Raw genomic sequence first — 20,944 nt, forward strand, 5'->3', positions numbered from 1 at the left:
AACTCCTTGAAAATGTAAAATATACGTGTGCAAAAGGAAGTTCAGACAAAGACTATAGAATATACATTTACTATATTTGAATCAATAGTTATATAACTTGTTTTCGACGAGATTTATCTGGACTATTGGCTTGAATTATTCAATCACAGATTCAATCCAAGAACTTTTGTTGTATTCACTAATCCTGAAACTTCCTCTGAGAGTGTCACATTCGGTGAATCGATTCGTCTTCCGCTCAAAGGTCTTTGAAAGCTTCGAAGTCTGTTGGATTAGGCATTAACTGTCAGTTGCAACATAACGACATTTGGGAAAAATCTTTCGTCTGAGATAAATAAGCATCCAGGTATAAAGAAGATCAGTTGTCTGGCGATGAGGACCAAGGGGGTTGCGCTTTGTTTCAGATTATACCTGAATTGCACAGAAAATGGTACAAAAAATCTGTCCTACGACAACCAATTTTGCCACGATTTTATATGCCAGTGTCCTCGTCTTAAGAATACCAGCGACTGTCTGGGACTGAATGACGAAAGCTCAGAGTTGCCTTATGCAGAACTACCAACAGCTCTTCTGGTTATATTCATCCTAATCGCCGTATCGAGTTTTCTAGCAAATGGATTTGTGTGCCTGGTTTACGCGCTTTCAAAAGAAATCCGGGAACAGCTAAACATTATTTTATGTTTAACTTGGGCATCGCAGATATCCTCATAGCTGTCCTGGGAATTCCATTCTTTCTGACACAGTACGTTAACCAGAAATCCAAAAGGTTATGTCAAATTGGATCGATGGTGGACGTGCTTGCTTGCACAAGTTCTATAATCAGCTTCACTGTGATAAGCGCTGAGCGTTTCGTTGCCGTGAACTATCCGTTGCGTTATCCCACGATAATTTCGCGAAAACGTTGTCTCTTCGTACTATCTCTGGTGTGGATTTACTCCATAGCGTTCTCGCTTGCGTCTTGGATTCCCGTTGGCGAATTCCACATGAATCACTGTGTGTTTTTCACAGACATCTATATAATATTCACAACCTTTGCTAGCTTCGTTCTGCCCTTGTTTACAATGCTCGTAACATACGGATATATTTACAAAGTCGCCAAGTATCAATCCGATCAAATCAACAGTAGCTTACCTCGCGGAACAAATCGCGTCAAACGCGAATTCAAAGCAGCCAAAACTCTAACCTTGATTATCGGGGCATTCGTCGTGTGCTGGCTGCCATTTTTCGTTTATATTTGGGTTTACAGCGTGTATAATGCCGGAGTTCCTTCAAACATATTGAATTATGTTATACATGTTGTGAGATACCTCAACGGCCTGGCAAATCCCTTTATTTATGTACGTATTAACAGGGAGTTTCGACGTAGCGCTCTGAAATTACTAAAACGTGCCCTGCCTCGTAGAGAAAGGTATTCTAACGATACCACAAACGATTTAACACAATCGACGGACTTTGTTTTGCGAAAAGTTTCAGCGGTGTCCACCGGGGGAACTGCAAGTGCAGCAGCTTACTGCAATGGAACTGGTCAAGGTTGAAACTTAAAAAACGCGCGAGTTTCAGAAATCGTATTAAGGTTTAGTATAGTTCGCGGGATGTATATTTTTGTCCGAAAATTACGGAGGACAACTTCCTAAGGGAAACGGAACTATAAATTACAAGCTTCCCATACTTGAAACGAACAGAAATCTATTTGTCAAGCCAGGATTATCTCTGAAAATCGCGCCAAATTTCTGACATATTACGTCATGAATATATACTGTCGTAAGTGTAGGCCCTCATTGATAACCAGTTTTAACTTCGCTCTAGCATGCAATGTCTGATATAAACCAGCTTTTGGATCAATATGGCCGTTGCGTGTGGCTAAATTAGGAATTTTGCATGAAATAATACATTTCTCAAGCAAAATTAGGGAAACTTAAAAAAATATTTGAGTTTCAAACGGAATATTTGCAGATTTGTGGACATATAATGTCACATTTCATGCATAAAAGCTTCGAAACGTTTCTGAAATAACTCACAATTCTTTACGTAATGCAATATGACACAACTGTTTGCAAATGAAGCGTTTACATACTAAACTAGTTAATGAAAAATATTAGAAAATAATTGTATTTTTGAAGCAGCTGTCGCGTGGTTTGGATTTTAAGTTGCCTAAAAGATTCAAAATGTGGCCTCTTTTAGGGCATGTTATGGATTCTTTCCTTTCACGTTCTTGCATTAGAAGAAAAAAGAATTTTATTTCATGTTTTATGCATCCCACAAGACACATATTTGCTTTGCGTAGCTTGTCAATATTTCTCTGTCTTTTGCACGAAAGGTTTTTCTCAAAAAGGTTGAAGATATTTTGAATGTACATTTTATTTAATAGCAAGATTTGAGCATGTTTTGCCAAAATAAAACCGACCTAAGACCTATAAGACACGTCAATAGCTTCGAGAAACAAAATGATATTATCAAATTAAATAATTCATCATTAGTTTGTCAAATGAAAATACGCCGATGCCTGAATGTACATATTTATCAATGTGGGTGATGTCATATGCGGGCTGTTTGAGAAGATATGATGGACAATGTCCACAGAAAAGCCTCAAGACGTTTACCTTAGGAAACTGTGTGAAATAATGTAAATAAATGTTGCGTGGTTTAAAAACATATGCTCAGTTACCCATGGGGAAATAACAGCTAGATATGTACATATACTTTGTGAAAAAAAAAAGATGTAAAGTATTTTAAACAGGGTGGTTAAAATTAATTATATTCTTCGTGTTGACATCATAAGATGAGGGATGACATCTTGCATAAGATGATAAAACGTTGGCATATTAGCATGCATGTTATTTACACTGTGAAACATATGGTTTTCCCCAAAATTCAGCTCCAAATGTGTTATAAGTTGTTAAGAAATGCCTGACACTGAGGCTCTCGTATTAAAACAACTCGAAAATGAGATCAAAAAGTGAGTACTTTTAGTGCTCTCATTTCCAGAGGTTTCCATTTTAAAACCATTTTCCATTTTAAAACCATCATTGCTATTACATTCTATGCATTAGAAAAATAAAAACTTAAACTAGAATAATGTTTGTTCTACATTCACTATTTTCAATCACTGTCTTCCAGTCCGTTTTACGTGCCATCCGAGGAGAGCGATTCGACAATCCAGAAAATTTATTCTTCAACTCAGGAATGAAAGCTCTGCCTCGCTCTTGTGCGGCGGCTAAAATATTCCTTTTCCCGACAGCGGGTCGTGCTGGTTCCGGCACGCCTTCGGAATCCTCCGCCTTCCATTCGACCTCCGAAGCGTTAACGGAATCCTCGTTTTTACGGAATCTAATTTGAGCATCAGCGAAACGATTTTTCAAGTTCTTTTTGAAATTTGCTGCTAAACTCGATTCAGGATCCGAAGTTTTACCGGAACTTTCCGACTTTCTCGCCATTTTTGGTGAATTATTTGCACTCGACAATTTTTTCCCGGTTTCAAAAAATTTGCTCATTAGACTTTTCTCGCCCCAGTTTTTGTCGTTTTTGTCTGATGTTTTTGACATATCAACCGCTGTTGTTTGACCAAAATTTTCCCGCGTATCAATGTTTTTCTCTGAAGATATCACGTTTTGTTTATCAGTCGTATCTTTCGTCTCAAAAGCTTCCTTATCGTTCTCACAACATTCCGCTTGTTTTTCTTTTTCCCTTAAATCAGATTGCCCGGCTATCGCGGCAATATTCAATTCTTCTGAAACGTTCTGGTTATCATTGCTTGGCAAAACTCTCGCTTTGTAAAGTTCATTCTCGTTAGTCGAAAATGCACTTCCTGACATTTTTTGTCCAGTTATTACACAGTCAGTGTCTTGGTCAGTGTTATTCTTACACAAAGAGCTCAATGAAGGCTCATTTCCCGCCATAAAATCATCATGTTTGCTTTGTTTAGCTTTTCCGTGTAAATGCACTTCTTGACTGCCCATATTTTTGTTTTCAACAGCCGAGCAAGAAGTATCATTACCATTTTCCCATTCTAAGTTACTTTCAAGATCTTTTATAAACGTAGTGCCTTCCATATTCGAGGAACCAGCCGATAAAACTCTTTTGTATAAAGCAGAGTCATCTCTGCTGCCATTACTAATGCTACTGGTACCTTGGTCCAAGATGTCTGGCTTCGAGCTATCGTTCGTTTCTAAACTCACCAGACGAGCGGCCATTTTGTCGAGTTTTGCGGGGGCTGAACACGAGTGAACCATTGAGCCTTCTTTAGGAGCACACAATACATTTTTGCAGCGGTAATGATTGTCAGCACTGCATGGCCGGGTTTTGCAAGAGAGTTGTATGACTTCATGGGGTTTGGTCTTTTTTCTAATTAAATTATATTTGACTATTAGTAGGTTAATGAAGATTCGTGTGGACGAGAGATGGCGAGAGGTTGAAGAGATATAACAGTTGACGACAATTGATAACAGGTGACATGTGTTGATAAATGTTGTTCAGAGTTGATGATGTGGATGGACTTACTTGCTAAGTCGACATTCAATCACCTTCGCCTTCAGATTCTTCGCCAACATTGCCTTTTGAAACTCGTCAGCAATGCCGTGCAAAACATCTAAACGATGGGAGGAAATACCGATCAATTAATCTTGACAATGAATACAAAACTAATGTCTTATTTTCCTTTAAAATACAAACGCACGACATACCTTTATCTTCGTCAACAGTCCGATTTCGAAGAGCTTTAAACGTGTGAAAATATCCGCCATCTTCGTTGCTTCGGTAGTGCAAACGAAGACATGAAATTTGAGACCTTTGAGACATATTTGGTCCTGAAACACCATAAAAAAAAATTTTTAAACTTAGCTAAAGGTTAGTTTGGTTGAAAAGCAGCAATTATAGTAGACTAGCTCAACAGACTTTGAGGAAGGTTGAAAGTGAAACACTGACTAAAACATTGCACAGCAGTATGAACTAGTCTAGCTTCAATTGAATCGCTTCATCAATTTACCCATTTCGATTTTCTCTAAATTTTCCAATGGTATACACTCGTATTGATTCACATATGCTTCTTCTTCGTCGTAACTAAAAGGAAAACACATTCTCGTTTCGTTCAAACGCTGGCCTGGAAGAAAATGAGAGAAACACCGAGCGATATCTTGTACAATTCGTACCAGGCGATGTAAAATGCTTTCTCAGTTAACAACAGAACAATTTCCTGTTCAAATACAGAGCCTTCCTCTTCTGAATTGCTGGTGAAGAAAGACCAAAACAAGTTAAAAGATGGACAGAAAGATTTATAACAAAATGAAGGCTTCTGTTAGAAATTGTTGAAGAAGTTTGTTTCCAGCCTGTTGGCAAATTGCCACAACGTTTTTTGAGTGAGAAACTTGGGAACAAACTTCTGCTGTGTACGAGCTTTCTAAGAAGTTTGTGTTGAATACCGCGTTTAGAAAGATATAAATGTATACTTGTGCACAGGACTTCACTCACTGTACCCAGTCACAAATTTAGTTTAATCAAGATCAACATTTCATGAAGGATGGTAGTCTGTGTATACCTCACAATTGGCTCAATCAATGCCCATCCTCCCAGATAAATCTCGCCTTCCTGGACCAACAGTTGATGACACCGCTCCACGAGTTGTGCAACCCATTCCTCTCGCTGTAATGTCCACTCCTCCCCAGTCTCCTCGGGTTGTTTCATCGCGTCGATCAGAGACTTTATGTCTTCCGTGGGTGAAATACCAAGCATTATGTCTGAATAGGAAGAGAAAAGAAAACAGTTTCATACTTGTGTGACCTGACAATATTGAGTATAAAAACTATATAGCTACGTTCTGGGAGTATAATCGATTACGGAAGACAGGAAGCGGCCAAAATGGTCAGATTGGTCATATTTTGAATTGAAATGCAAGAGTATTAGGTTACGTTAGAATAAGAATATAGCGGTGAAACTGCATCGTTGTTATTGTACGTATATAACGATATATCTCTGAATGCAAAGTACTTTAACACCGTAAAATATCAGTAATCTGTCTCTACTGAAACTAACACGACAGGTCTGGCCGTTTTTACCGTATAAAGAAAAGCGTCCTTAGAATTATGATTACCTATGACTGTCTGTCTGTAAGCTGCGGTGAATCGATTCAAATATCTGAAAAACAGTAACAATTACTAAGATAAATGTAGCTATTGGAAACAAACGAATGATAGAGACTTGTGATAAAACTATTAAACGCATGCTGAAATACATAATATTCTTACCGATTCGCAGAATGGTAGCCATCTTTCATTACTCCAGTAAACTTTCGCTCGCCTGTCCGAGTAAAATCACCCTGGAACATTGGAAATTGAAAAAAGGTAAATCACTAATACGTACAGTGTAATACACAATGACCCTACTCTGAAATTGTACCTTCATTGCCGCTGTCCCAGCGTACTGTCTGCTGATGGCGTCACCATTATTAGCCCACATATCCTGATAGACGTCTCTGATGTCCGCTGGTAGGCTGTTTTCAGGCATTAAACGACCCAGCCTTGATAACTAAAATATATCCACATTAAATACACGGTAAATCGCAACATGCTTCAACTTCATAGCCTCAAATCACTCAACAGCGTATCAAAGCTCGCTTAGTTACTAAACTTGCAATATCTGACAATATTCTGAAGCATATTTGAACTTATTACAGTCATATTTTCGAAATTAAAGCACTCTTATGTTGGTAAATGTTGGTACCTGCGTCTCCAAGACGTATCTCGCTAAGGCTGCTTGAACCACATTTGTACGATCTAAGCAGTCCATGCAATTGACCCGAAATACCCCTTGTTGTTCCCAGATCATCCCCTGATGGTCCACCCTGAAACATATTTAAACAAAACGACCTATTGTAATAAACTTTTCTACATCTTTCAACTAGACTTAGCCGAACACGAGTTGTCCTTTTCCCAAGTACAACATCTCAATGTTAATGCTTTTCAACAATTCCTAAATACATGTAACAAAACCGATAATAAACCATATTTTACTTACCAGGAAAAGCGCATATTATCCGTTATTTTGGCGACTGCTTCCACAAGCTTAGATACGTTTTCAAATTTCATACCACGACTGTAATATTACACAAACATTAATACTGTTTTATGGGAAAATATTTTGTTCAAAGTCTTTTCATCTTTACTTACCAATACTCGTGAAAATCAAAGGTTACGTACGCCAAAAAATTGTTATTATACGTGATAATGTGTTCCATAAACGCATCGTAAAGAACCTTCAGCAATGAAAATAATCAACAATATTGCTCAGTGCTATAACTGATTATGAATATATCGCTTACGACAATCTTAAAAACAGTTCATCTACGAAGAGAAGAACGAACCTGCTCTCGACCACTCTGTTCAACCAAATTGATAATTGTCTATACAAAGATTTTGTTTGCTTTATTTTAGAATTTTTAAAACATCTTTACATTATTCACGCATAGCAAAAAAGACTTTCAAAACGTGAGTAGCAAAACGTAGTAGAATAAGTGATGTACCATTGTGAGCTTACCACATTTTTAAACAAAGCAAGTTCTTTTTCAAGATGTTTTTTCATCGCATCCTGACTTTCCTCCTTATCTGCAGAAAACATGATATTTCCAACTCACTATTCCCGGCAAGAATGTTCAGTTTATCTTTCATTAAACGAGTTGATGCCGCACTATTCATGTATGTTGATGGAACTCTCTATGCAACTTGCTAATTCCTATCTCTCCAAACTTTACAACAACAATATTGGACATACTTCTCTCCAATTTTGGCGGAGGTCTGTATTTTATTCCAGCCTGACTCCAGTACAATGGTATGGAACCCCGCAATTGAACAAATGATAGAAAATGTGCTCCAGCGCGAACAATCTAAAAAACAGCCCCAATTAAACTACTATTAATAAAATAAAGGTATATTCCTTACAGAATACTAATATTTAAACGTTAAATAAAATACTCCCAATCAATTGACCTTTATGCATCTTTTAAAAGAAACTTGTTTTGCAAGTTGCAAGAAAGATGGCACCGTACGTGCAACACACATCCTCAAATACCTGTTCAGTTTCGACATAGTTTGCAACGTTTCCCTCTTCGTCGACTCCTCTTCTCTTGTATCTCGTTCCTGTTAACAAATTAAACAACAAACGTTGGATCTTTTAGCAGGAATAGGCAAGATCGTAAACTAAAAAAATATGGCTTTTATGGCACAAAAGTAGATACAAAAAACCCCCGTAGAAACTCAATCTACGACTCGACTGAATATTCAAGAACACAGCGGCTGTGGTCTAACGTGAAATCTCAAAGTTCAAGGTTTCAAACTAGACGAGGGTGTATTTTTACCTGCGCGGGAAACGCTCCTACGAGATATCAGTATTAAATCAAATTTTTCTGCAGCTGTTTGCCTCAAGATTTCTTCATTCATTCCAGATTCTGAATAATCCACTTCACAGAGTGCTGTTTGTACATAACCTTGAATAACCGGGACAATCCAACCATGTGCACTAGCATCCTGACAAATATTTCATTCACCGAGTTTAGAGTACTTTGTATAGTATGGTAAATACACAGATGGCATTATAGAGTTGAGGTAGTGCCTTATACTGGTGTATAGTACAGTATAGTGATGTATAATAATGTATAATGATGTATATTGTTAGCAAAAGGTGATCTTACCGTTTCTGAGAGAGCCATGATTTCTTCCAGCATTGCCTTATTCCAAAAGAATCGATTGTCTGCCTGCAATAAAATATATCAGATCACATGCAATCATATTACAGCATTTCACAAGAAAATAAACTCAACAAATCCTACCGTTTTCCAAACAGGCTCGTTTTTTCTCTTATCATCTTTCTTGACATTCCTCTGCACAGAATTTGTGAGATCAGCATTTTCGGAATAATAAAATGACTGAGAATCATTAAACATCTTGATAAACTCCTTGAGGTAAAAAAGAAACAAAATTATTCACTTTCAAAGATTCATTAAAATTATCCAGGTAAACTTTTACAGAATCTGTTGTGATATTAGATGATAATTTTAGATAATTAATAGATGAAGAATTACCTCTTGTAATCTTCTTTCCAATTTCTCCTTGTCAACTGTTTTCTATACAATTAAATAAATTACAAATATCAAATGATTTTCCATAGTAAATTCCACTATCATGACTGCAGTAATAATACTTATCAGCTTTAATAACAAGAATATACAAATATGAACATTTCATAAGACCAGTCAACAAGAATAGTCACAGTACCTACACTTGAAATTCTACCACTTAATTTCTCAAGTTGTTACGTATTTACCAACCTGAGAATTCATTTTATTTGCAGTTGTCTTATTAAACTGCCAGTTTGTCAGAGATGTTCTCAAATTCGTCAAGGTTTGAGCCACCTTGGGCTGTGGAGCTTGTCTCGATGCGGACTGATCACCATGTTCCTCACATAACTGTACACAAAAGATATATTCATCACTTGCTAATGAGCATTACTGTTGAATGCGATTAAGAAAGTTCAAAGGCCAATAAAACAATATAGGGTAGACAAATAGATTAGGTTTCATAGTTTGTTGTTGCCTAGTCAATATAGGCTTTATCACACAATGCATTTGTCAGATCCAGATAGATGAATCATTGCTGAACAAATCAAACCGAATAGTTTATATGAAATTCAGGTTTGATTAATTAGATCCCACAAACCTGATCATGTGAATGATTGTTAAAATGATTGTGAAAACCAATTTATTTAATTGCTTGGGTTTCATTGAACATTTATATAATTAAACCAAACCTACATCAAAGTCAATGTCCGGACACTCTTCAGAAGAAAGTGGAACAACAGCAATTTTCTCGATTCTATAAATTGGACATTTATCTGCAATCTCTCCAACTTTGTAATGTTTTGTTATCAGCACTAGCTTTTCATCAGAATCTGAAAATCAAAAGACTACAGTTAAAATCACTGAAAAGTATCAAAAATTAATTAATCCATTTTCCCAGGACGTACTTTCTTCAATGACAACTCAAATCGTCTTTCATTTAATTCAGAGTAAAATTAATATTACTTAATATAGGGCATGTCTGGGTGCATTAGCAAACGAATGGGTTAATATGAGACACTGGGAGATTTTTGTTCACAAATAGGCAATATTCTTCACGACTTCAAATCGTCTGATATTTGGACAAAGGCACAAATCAAAATATTGAAGTGGGCAGTCGTGGCATATTACCAGAAAATTACATAAAAGTACGCAGACCTGGCAAAAATTGTATCTTTCCAACAACACCATAAACTCTTCCCAGACAGTTTGGCTTCACCTCAAGCAAATCGATGTCAGAATCTAAAATAGATTAAATATTTAACTTATTCAGAAATACTCGAAATATAAAATTGAGCAAACATGCTGAAATATATGTACGTATTTTACAATGATTTATTTGTTTACAAGCAAGACACCTTGATCATTTTAACCCCAAGTAAAATCAAAGACAACAGAGCTAAAAAAATCACAGATCAACATTATTGATTGTGCCAAAGGTACGTTTTTATACCAGGTCTGACTTGAAGATTGCCATTCACACGGTTACACCAAAGACTTGTTTTGCCTTTGCGAAGAATATATGTGTTGTGAGTATCGTAGAAATCCATCCGGTCTAAACACTCCTTATCAAAGTACAATACTCCTTATTCGCTTCGAGATATTCTCCTGGACGATTTGGCATTTCTTGGAAGGGAAATTACTCACAAAATTTCAAAACACTCGAAAATATTTTCTTCCCATCGAAATGTTTTAGGTTCTTTGTTCCCGTAGGGGGCGCTTTCCCCCGAGTATGTATATTACCAAGTGATTAGCATAAAATGCATTTTGATCAGAAAGCGCACACTTAGTCCGAAATATAAGCACAGCGGGTATGTATTTGAATATGTATTTGTGAGTTGTGAAGTGTTATAGAATGTTTTGTGAAATGATATTTAAAAAGTACTATTTAACTTTTATCAAAAAGCAGTAAGGTTAGCTAGGGTTTTATCTAATTCAGTGTGGTTAGAAAACACATAGAGACATTATCATTCATCAGTATGTTTCCCACATCACCGAAGTGTTTTTCGGTGGGGTACTAGGATTATAAATTGTACAATATCATCTTTAACTATATAACCAAGTCTGACACAAATCTAAACTTGGAAATTGAATTTGGGGCTGTTGAAAAGCATGCTTTGTCACATCAAAACCGTCGCTGGAGGAACTGGCAGCTTTCTGACGTCCTTTCCACCCAATCCACAAAATCAGCAATGACCGCCATAAACGGTGTTTCAGCCAATCAGCAGTCAGCAGCGAGCATCAACAGCCAATCACTGCATCGCACTATCACCCATGTCATCCATGGGGATCGTTCCTTGTCCGGCAACATTACCGTCACAATTATAGAGTAGCTTGGCTTGTTTTATATCCAGAACACTCAACCCAATTCTCTGGCCAATGAACGGCGCACCTTTAATCCTCGGAACAATCGTTTCCAGATTTCCCGCGCGACTTTTTGTGAAATGCAGTCGACTGTAGTGCATTATGGAGCGATAGTCGTAATCGACTCCGCGGGAGTTAATTGTTGCCTCTGTAAATTTGAGGAAATTTCTCTGGCGACCTGGGGAAGAAATGGCGAAGTCATATTGAATGATATACCTGATGAATACAAATCTATGACGGCGCAAAATGTTGCGAAAATCGTTTACATGCCTGGTAGAATATATTTCCAGTTGATCTTAACAAATTTGTCTCTGTCAGGTCTCGCCATTTCGTGGAAGAAACCAATTGCGTGGCCGATTTCGTGAATTATATTACCCAACTTGCACTGTTTACCAAAGACGAGTCTTTGAGATCCTCCGATACGACCGACAAACGATGCACAACTGAAATAAAATGTATAAAATATCAGAACTTATCTATGAGCAGACTTTCAGAGCAACATTCTTATCTTCAATCAGGATTCAGGAATCCTTCCTGTCGGGAATCGCCGTATCTGGATCTCCCCCCTCCAAACAATTGGCATAAATTGTTCATGAAACGTCCTGCAATGTTTTTACTGTAAGAGAATGTATAAACCTAACCCTGCTCCAGATTGAAAATGTACGTAGTCTTTCTGATTCGTCCTCCTTGCAAATTTAAGACACGTTCGTTGTCTCCAATGGTCCATGGCCTCCTCTATTATTTGTTCTCTTCGAGGATCTTTTTTAAAGAGATAGAAAATACTACAGTTTATAAATTGTGTTGAAAAAAGGCTAGCTACTTATGAAATAAACAGTTAACACATAATTCAAACCCAGAGTTTATGCAAATGGAAATCATGCAGCATTCAGTAAATAACTTCATGATTTCAGAAAAGTGAATGTCTCAAGTTAATCGGCGAAATTAGTCGAAACTTTGTGATTATATTTGGTTACAAGAACTATAAGAAATAAAGTATATTTCAAGAGATATGAAGCTGTTAAAATCACCCGGTTACCAGTGGCCTGCATAAAGCTACCGTCCATGCACCTTACCAAGATCACCACCAATTTCATAATAAACCATCCCACTAGGCCAGGTCCTGCGAAGGTTTCTTATTAGCCCACGAGTATCCGGTCTTTCAGCTGAGTTGGTGTCGGAGACGTCAGTGTCGGCTGCGTCGGTTGTGTCGTGATGATGTAACAAAAGCTTGTTGATCTTCCTCATCTGCTCTGGCGTAGTTAGGATATCGCCCTCGAAAAAGTCGCTGTTTAAATTCTCCTCAGCTAAAAGAAAGTGGATTATTATGGGGAAATTCTATATACCTACAAGTCATTCATCCGTGAAAATTTGCAGTAGATTTGTACGTGCCAAACGGCAAAAATCATTTTGAATTTTGAAAAAAATGCTTGGTTTCTAAAGGCTAGAAAATCGATGTCTTACATTGAAACATAAAATAGCTACTCAGACAAAATATGGCCGATAAAGTGCCAAAAATCTACCTTCAAATAAAACTTAAAACTAGCCGCTTGCTGTTAGCGGTCCCCTGCATTGTTCAAGCTATATATTCAGTGGTCTCTCTGTAATAATGGTTCACAAATTTGTCACAAATAGATCTAGTTAGGTCAAGAATTTTTAACAAACCTTTGGCCAAGTCTTCGCCTTCCAGAAGCATTTCATTCCCTTCCACCATTTCATCTATTTGCCTTTTATGATTGAGATCATACGACATTGAGCCTTAAAAATGACATTTATAACTTAACGCGATAGTTTGCAATAAAAAGTTGAGACTTGACACTGCAAGAAGAAAGCCTTACCATTTAAAAACAAGAAGACAAAAAGGAAATACTTCTTATCGACAGCCATTTTTACAACAGTTGTCTGCATGGACAAAAAACGGTTATTAGTTCATGAATGATGCACTCAACTGAAATTTATCACCCTTATAAATCGTATATATAGCTAATCATCGAAATAGGTAATGCGGTCTATAAAATGATTGCTGTTGTTGTTACACTGGGAAAGATTGGAATTCAAAGTGGCCGTTTATAACCAAATGATAAATATACGGGGAGACCTAATTCAATATCGTATCAGGCGGCATTTTGAAAGCGAATTAACTCGTGTGATAAAACCAGATTCAGATGCATTACTACTGCCGTATAAAGTAAGATACTAACCTAACAGTGTACTCAGTAAGATTTTAGATCCATTTTAAACTCTTGATCTGTGTTTTAAAAATATCACAGGTGGTCAGTTTCCCAAAGGTTAAACAAAAAACGACGAACTGGAAGACTTGGCACGAATGTTTCAAGTTTTTGTTGTAGACAAGAGTCATGCTTCGGGGAATTGGGAAGATCAATTCAAAATAATGGAAAGTTTTATATAGAAGCAGTTCTCATCGCTGTTGGATCTATTGCTAAATTCGACCCGAGGTCTCCAGATTAATGCAGTTTACATGTAAAAGTTTTGATAGCTAAATGCATTATTTACAATAAATTAAATAAATAAACAAAGATTAAAAAAATAAACATAAAATTAAAGGTTTTTTAATTCTCTAATTTGTTACTGAATCACTTCAAAATTTAACTACTGCATGGATCAAATAAATATTTATCCTGCAAAATTAAATATTTAACTGAAAATTGAAAAATCAAACTTGAAAATTCTAGTTACGAAATGTAGTATGTTGTTGCCATTCTCTTTATAGTTTTATTCAATGATTACAAATCAGAGATTTTCTGACCGTTTGGCAAAATGCTATTCATTTCTTTAATAAAGTAATAGAATGGCAATGAATTAACTACTTATTCACAATCGATAATCGATCATGTAATTGTAAATTAATTACTAATGTTTTCGTTTTGATTTCTTTTCCTTCTTTGTTACACCTGAGAAGAAAAGAATTCACCAAAATATATGAATGTTTTGACAAATCTGCCTTTGTCTTTCTCAGTAGTTCGCCAGGTGAAGATGTGACCTTCGTGAAACCGTTACTAACGATTTTACTCTGTCTACTACCAGATGATTTTATTCGTCAGTGGATGAGTACCGTTAGTAAATGGGTTAACAAAACCGTATGCTGTTGTTCTTTGTTGATTCGCTAGTTTTTATTGCGACCAAATGAGCCCTACTTTAGTATTTACTCCCATCAATGCCAAATGATTTTACCCGTTAAAAAAACTGCCAGTTAATGCATTAAGCAAATGATCTACAAGCGTTTCTTACAGCTTGTATTATGCTCTGATGCTGCTCACTTCGTTGCAAAACCTTTAAGCATTTTCGTTATATTTTTCTTGCTTCACTAACCTGGGCATCTATAGAGCTTCTTTGCCTGAAGTATATCCGGGTCACTAAGCTTGATCCTCTGTCCTACTTGAGCCGCAGCGTCCAGCGGTACTACGGTTTCATCCCATGGTGTCTTGCCAAATATGGTGCGAGGATAGTGCATGATTGAGCCGTAATCGTATGCGACGTCACGCGAGTCTATCCAATCAGCTGGCAGCTTTTTGAAGTTGATTTCAAAACCTAATAATCAAAGATTGCTGATAAATTCTTGTATGCCGGATACACGGAAGGCGTTGAGAGATGAACAGTACACGAACATAGACCTTTATACAAAGTCTGTGTTATGACGTAGTTTCCGGATAAAGAAAGGTTCTGATTGGCCTCACCTGGTCGGACACGGTCGAAAGCCACTCGGACATAGGAGTCTCTGTCCGGTCGGGAATGTTCGTGGAAAAATCCAAGTGTATGACCTAACTCGTGGATAAGATTTCCGACCTTGCATTTGGCCTGGGGCGAACCAATGAGAATCTCTTGTTTTCCTTGTAGACGACCAACGCGAGATGCACACCTGGAAATAACAATATCCAGTTAATTTAATAGAGATCAATGGCCCCCTGAGCTGTATATGCAACTGGTTAGCGATCCTTCGCACTTACGCATCAGCAAATTGGAATTCTACGAAGTCTTTTTCTGTTGTCCTGGGGGCGAACTTGACACACGTGTGTTCCATCCAATGGTCCATTGCACTTTTGGCAACGCTCTTTCCCTCATCATCTAGAATACAGTGACAGAACCAATGCAATACAATACAATTAAGCGCGCTGAAAAGCCAATCACAATACCGTTTAGAACATTGAAACAGCCAATCATAACAATACAAATACGTTTAGAGCATTGAAACAGCCAATCACAGCAATGAAATGTAATTTGACGCAGCGAAACAGCCAATCACATGCCGACACAACGGTCAGTATCATCCTCACCTATGTCCGCAGCAAAAGCATACGGGACTTTTCCGTCAGGCCACAGTCGAGCAACATCTTTTATCATAGCACGGTTTTCAATATCGCTTCTTTGAGAAGCAAATTTGAATGCATTGGTCATCACTGTCTGCTGATGATGAGTCAACATCATGTCTCCTTGGAAGTAGTGAGTTTTCAGGTTTTCCTCAGCTAAAACGACATGAAACTCCTTGTATTACATTCTATCTTTCTCATTGAACAACTTCAAAACGATACTGATCCAATATTATCATTTATGTCCTAACAACAATAATCAAAACAACAACAAAATTAAGATTTAATCCGGACTGAATAAGGTGCAGATTATCACCGATTAAGTCATAAACTTACTTCCGTTTTTCAAAATAGAAATTCAGGAAATGTTTTCAATTTCCTAAATGTATTTACCAAATTATTCCTAACCTTTAGCGAGGGTCTCCCTGGATTTCGTCTCTTCGTCCATAACTTTATGAGAATTACCATACATATCTTGAACTTCCTTCTCAGCTCTTGTAGTCTCCCTTCGTTTCCTCGACGAGACGTCCTTGTTTTTAGCTTTGCAAGCGAAGATCTTTTTCATTAATTTACCTCCTAAAAGGAACAGTTTTAAAATGCTAATGTTACTCGAGGCGTTATTTATCCAAAGGACGAATAATCAGATTAAAATCTTACCCTCTACTTCAGAGAGAAGCACTATGATAACAAGAATATAGATCGCCTTCATTTTGCAAATGTTGACTATATAAAAACAAAATACCGAGTGTTAGAGCTCTTTTTCACACGCAGCAATTTAGGTTTTCCAAGAAGAGTTTTTTTACCAAACAAACCAGAGTTGATGAGAGTTACGGTTCGAACAAGGAATTCATAAACCGCGTCCAGGTGTCTGTGAATAAAACTATATATATAATAAAGAGCTAGTTGCATAGGGTTTGACTGTACATTAATTAGCCCATGCAAGGTTAAATGCTTCTCTCATTCATTTAACTGGGGCCGGTTGTATCAAGCCCGTTTAGCTTAAACGGTGGATAAGTTCAAAATAGAAAGCAAGTCTATCGTTTGATTCAACAAGCGAACTAAATTTTTTTTACCTTAATACAAAGATAGTGTTTACAACTACATATTCAGTGCATAGAATTCAAGTTGACTCATTCAAGAGAGGTGTAAGGGTGTTATTTAATTTTGACGTATCCACCGTTTAAGCTAAACGGGCTTGATACAACCGACCCCTGCATGAAATATAGATTCAAGCTGACAGCATGTCGACATAGATCTTACGGCTATAAATGAACGTGTTCTTAAAACTACTGATGTAAAGACATACGTTTACACGCCTCAAAGTCCTCAATGATCAACTATTGATCAAACATCATGGTAAACTATAGGAACAATCAATGCGAATTTACATAACATATAATGAAAATATTTCACGCCTTATAATCGCCGAAGTTTATTCCTTGTTTACTATTATATACATTGATTCCCTGAAGATGCAATTATTGCCATCCCTGGCTGTAAATTACGGCTCAATATATCGTGATTATTAACACCCCAAAACTTTAATGTATATATTGTATCTTCACTTACCCAAAGTTGATATTTTTTCGAAGAGAATTCAATGATTGATGAAATAGATCGTCAGAAAGAGCTTCTTTCGTTCATAAGGTCATGTGGCGAACAATGGTGCTTCATTGTTTAAATAACTGGTTTCGCTTGTCGCCGCTGAAAAAAGGCTACGTACGCGTGTTCAAACTGTTAGTAGCCAAAATAAATGTTTTGCCACCCGCTCTGAGGACATGCTACGTGATTAGGTATTTTACTATAAAACTATGTAACTATTAAGTCTATCAAAGAACACGTTTAGAACGAGACTGCTTATCTAATTCAGTTGTATCCATCAAAGTCATCAAATATAAACGATCTACCGATTCCATGCAGTTTCGCCAAAAAATCAATATATTTACTACGTAATTTGTATCAATAAAAGTGTTCATCGTCAGAGGATAAAGATAACTGTCAAAATATTAGAGTCTGTACAAAATAAGACTGTTCAAATATACTATTTCTATAGCAAGTTTAGTTCATCATTTTCTTTGATGCAGTTTACCCGAAAGTGCCATGATGTTTGCAAGTGGCACACTTGCATGCTTTAATGACTTTACGTTTCAAGACTTCCGTACAACCCTTGAAAATAACATATTCTTCAACATGTCGTTCGATTGAACAGCATTTACATTTTCTTTTGAATTTACCAAGCGAAGCGCTTGGCGTGCTCTCCGAAGGACACAAACCATCGCAACTATTTGTAACAACATTTGCTGGTTGACAGGCTGGGTTACTGTGTCGGATCGTCTCATTTTGCGATTTCATTCTGCATGATCGCGAGTTCTTGCACGAAACGAGGATTGCGTTCAAGGAGAAGAGAATGAAGAGAAGAAAAATCGAAGAGATTGTTGCGGAAGACATTCCACCTACAGAATTAAATGTTTGAAATAGCTACGTAAGTGATAAAGACCAATATAACCAGGGAGCAGCGTGGCAGCGTCTTCAAACAACTTAGCATCAAATCAGTGTGGTGTAACAACTGCCTAAATAGACAAAACACTTCTCGACGTTTCGACCTGAGGGCCTTCGTCAGGAGAGTTAGTATGAAAATGATATTGAACACTTTCATTTTCAAACGAACCCTACTAAAGAAGGCCCTTGGGTCGAAAAGTCGAGAAGTGTTTTGTCTATTTTAGGCAGTTGTTATACCACATTTGATGCTAAGTGATAAAGAGATTAAAGAGGGTTATACAACCAAGCACATTTTACTGGGCAGGCAGGGCCGTAGCTAGACCGCTTAATTGGGGGGGGGTGTATATTCATATATTCATGTTTATATACCATAGGAACAATAGCATACAAAAGAAATCATTCGGGCATATGACGAATATATGAATATGCACCCCCCCAATTAAGCTTCTAGCTACGGCCCTGTGGGCAGGGGTGATTTTTGGCTTTTGGGGGGAAAGGATTCGATCTGAATTAACATCTTAGCTGATACTCCAGGAAGAGAATGGTAGTCTAGCCTTCCTCTTCCCAGGAATAATAAGAACAGACGTGAGCATTTGGTTGACCACGCTTGGCTCAGGCTGTCATGCAGCTGATGGCTCACGTTTGCGGTGAGGTTTTTGCTGAGTTGACACGCGTGGTCTTAAGCTGAATTCCATCGTGATTTGTTTGTGAAACGCTCGCTTGGTTTGTGACGTTGTGCAGTCAAACGCTCTTGTCTACGCCAAACAATGTAAACATCACATACGGCCATAAGCTTCGACTATAGACTGTGGAATTTCTTCAATGTAAAACTCAAGCCCTATACATGCATGCACTAATAAAGTTTAAAGTTTAATGCTCTTGATCTAAAGCCCGCCGCACACGAAAGTTATCAGCTGAGCTAACGACCTCGCGAGGCAGTTAGCTTAGCCCGAAAACTATCCGCACACGAGAGAAACTTGCCTTTCGAGGCGAATTCCTGACAAAAACTATCCGCACACGAGAGAAACTTACTGTGCTAACAGTCACGCGAGGTCCGTTTAGCTCTGCAAATAGCTCTCATGAGCGGGGCGGGCTCAATGTAATCTGTGCTGATCTCTATCTTCTCTGCGCTAGCTTCGAAGCTTTTAAAGCTTTGCTTTAAAACTATTCACATTATTTGAATTTCTAACTTTTTTAAGAGGTCAGGACTCTTTAATTTGCGAAGCCGACGTGGTGATGCAATTAGGTTTGGCATCTTTTCCATCGCGATAACGCCCTGGCTATAAATCAAACGAGAAAAGCTTATTTAGACAAGCCTTCGATAAAAATGTTAAAAATGTTTCGAAATATCCCGATTGTTTTGCTAATGGTTAAGACGCAGCGTATTTCGTGGGAAACGCAACGAGCTTGTTTAGATTGTCCAGTATCTAACTGCATGGGGTCGAGACATATAGAAAGAACCGCATAGGAAGACAACGCAAAATAAAGTTTCTTTCTCAAAATACTACGTCACATATTACTTCCAACACCGAGGTCTTCAGCAAACACTCAGCGTCTTGCTTTGAGATGATATTGTGAATACTGTAATTAGATTAACTTTATAATCACAAAGGTATTTTCAACGTAAATATTGGCTGGATTGATAGACGTTTATTTGAAGAAATAAGGTCGCTAAAGTAGTTCGAACAATTGAATCGTGGACCATGATTGTGGTTCAAAACTTTGCGCTAGAATTTCTTTCTATCAAGATGGTTTACGCTTGCACCTTACCTAAGTTCTTGTGCAGCATTTGGAGGCAATCAATTGATCTGAATTGCCCATAAGCTAAAGGAGATCCTTTAGGGGTAAATCCGTTTAGGAAAACGCAAAATCTAATGATGCCTGTGGAAAAGCCACTCAAATTCGACTGTTCTGCCGCACGCGAGGATCAACCTGCCCTTAGGCCAGGGAACTTCCTGAACATTTTCTTGCGCACGTTAACTTCTCCATTCGGTAGAGCAATCAGAAAAAATCGTGCTTACTTTGTTGTTTCGGAAATTCGCCGCTGGTGTTTCTGGTCAAAACAGGAGAATTTCGTTCAATTCAGTTGCTTCAGGCCAGCCAAGGGCAAAGCGCTGAAGCAAAACGCGCTAGGGATATTGTTTTGAACAGCTCAAATACGAATCAAAGGCGGCTTTCACGCTATTAAACGATAACTTACTCCATCGTTTTAAACATAAACTTGATGCAATAAAAACAAGATATTATCATCTCTACAAACAACGCATTCTTCGTTTGCTTTATGTCTGAAATCGCCGTTGCAACTTGCGCAAAATTGCGCAAAATATAGATCAGTTGAAAAAGTTTATTATAGTAACAACACTGTTTATCGCATAAGCGGTTTTAACGAGAGCATTTAAACGGATAATCGGATTAATAAGTATCGGCAAGTTAGATTGAAAATAACTCGAGGTAAAAGAAACATTCGATTCGATATGTATAAAAGATGGTTTGTTGAACAGCCGGAAATATAGACTACGCAGGGGAGAATTTATGGACGGATTTCGTGTGTTCCTGGAAAGAGGGATTCTGGTATAAAAAGCGACCGACTTAAGATTGTAATTTAAGGCAACAGCTCCGTTGATAACATAACTAACTAACACGATTTCACAGATGAGAAAACGGC

The 20,944-nt window shown here is 37.5% G+C and overlaps 3 protein-coding genes across 3 annotated transcripts; 1 reads left to right on the top strand and 2 right to left on the bottom strand.

Annotated features, from left to right (window-relative positions):
- The first annotated feature begins 369 nt into the window (after positions 1-369).
- On the top strand, positions 370-2,456 carry LOC114538061 (alpha-1A adrenergic receptor-like). The gene is made up of 2 exons (XM_028559184.1): positions 370-384; positions 531-2,456. The coding sequence occupies exons 1-2, from the start codon at positions 370-372 to the stop codon at positions 1,530-1,532; spliced, it is 1,017 nt and encodes a 338-aa protein (XP_028414985.1). The 3' UTR covers positions 1,533-2,456.
- A 267-nt stretch (positions 2,457-2,723) lies between these two features.
- Positions 2,724-10,782, bottom strand: LOC114538024 (phosphatidylinositide phosphatase SAC2-like). Its single transcript, XM_028559134.1, has 24 exons — positions 10,548-10,782; positions 10,253-10,336; positions 9,791-9,927; positions 9,308-9,445; positions 9,062-9,103; positions 8,810-8,935; positions 8,672-8,734; positions 8,339-8,507; positions 8,053-8,120; positions 7,756-7,867; positions 7,522-7,589; positions 7,349-7,387; positions 7,155-7,240; positions 7,003-7,080; positions 6,709-6,829; positions 6,385-6,513; positions 6,234-6,304; positions 6,080-6,123; positions 5,528-5,726; positions 5,142-5,219; positions 4,979-5,052; positions 4,677-4,799; positions 4,495-4,582; positions 2,724-4,338 (listed from the first exon to the last, which is right to left on the bottom strand). Exons 1-24 carry the CDS (start codon positions 10,642-10,644, stop codon positions 3,060-3,062), a joined length of 3,513 nt encoding a protein of 1,170 aa, XP_028414935.1. The 5' UTR covers positions 10,645-10,782; the 3' UTR covers positions 2,724-3,059.
- Positions 10,783-10,925: 143 nt separating this feature from the next.
- Positions 10,926-17,617, bottom strand: LOC114538062 (zinc metalloproteinase nas-10-like). The gene is made up of 14 exons (XM_028559186.1): positions 17,350-17,617; positions 16,438-16,503; positions 16,189-16,356; positions 15,748-15,936; positions 15,421-15,538; positions 15,151-15,332; positions 14,786-15,004; positions 14,486-14,490; positions 13,294-13,357; positions 13,121-13,213; positions 12,532-12,762; positions 12,100-12,217; positions 11,729-11,901; positions 10,926-11,636 (listed from the first exon to the last, which is right to left on the bottom strand). Exons 2-14 carry the CDS (start codon positions 16,487-16,489, stop codon positions 11,347-11,349), a joined length of 1,902 nt encoding a protein of 633 aa, XP_028414987.1. The 5' UTR covers positions 16,490-16,503; positions 17,350-17,617; the 3' UTR covers positions 10,926-11,346.
- Positions 17,618-20,944: the final 3,327 nt, after the last annotated feature.

This window comes from Dendronephthya gigantea, unplaced genomic scaffold (assembly GCF_004324835.1).
Source record: "Dendronephthya gigantea isolate DGI-Jeju-01 unplaced genomic scaffold, DenGig_1.0 000173F, whole genome shotgun sequence".
Taxonomy (NCBI): Eukaryota; Metazoa; Cnidaria; class Anthozoa; order Malacalcyonacea; family Nephtheidae; genus Dendronephthya; species Dendronephthya gigantea.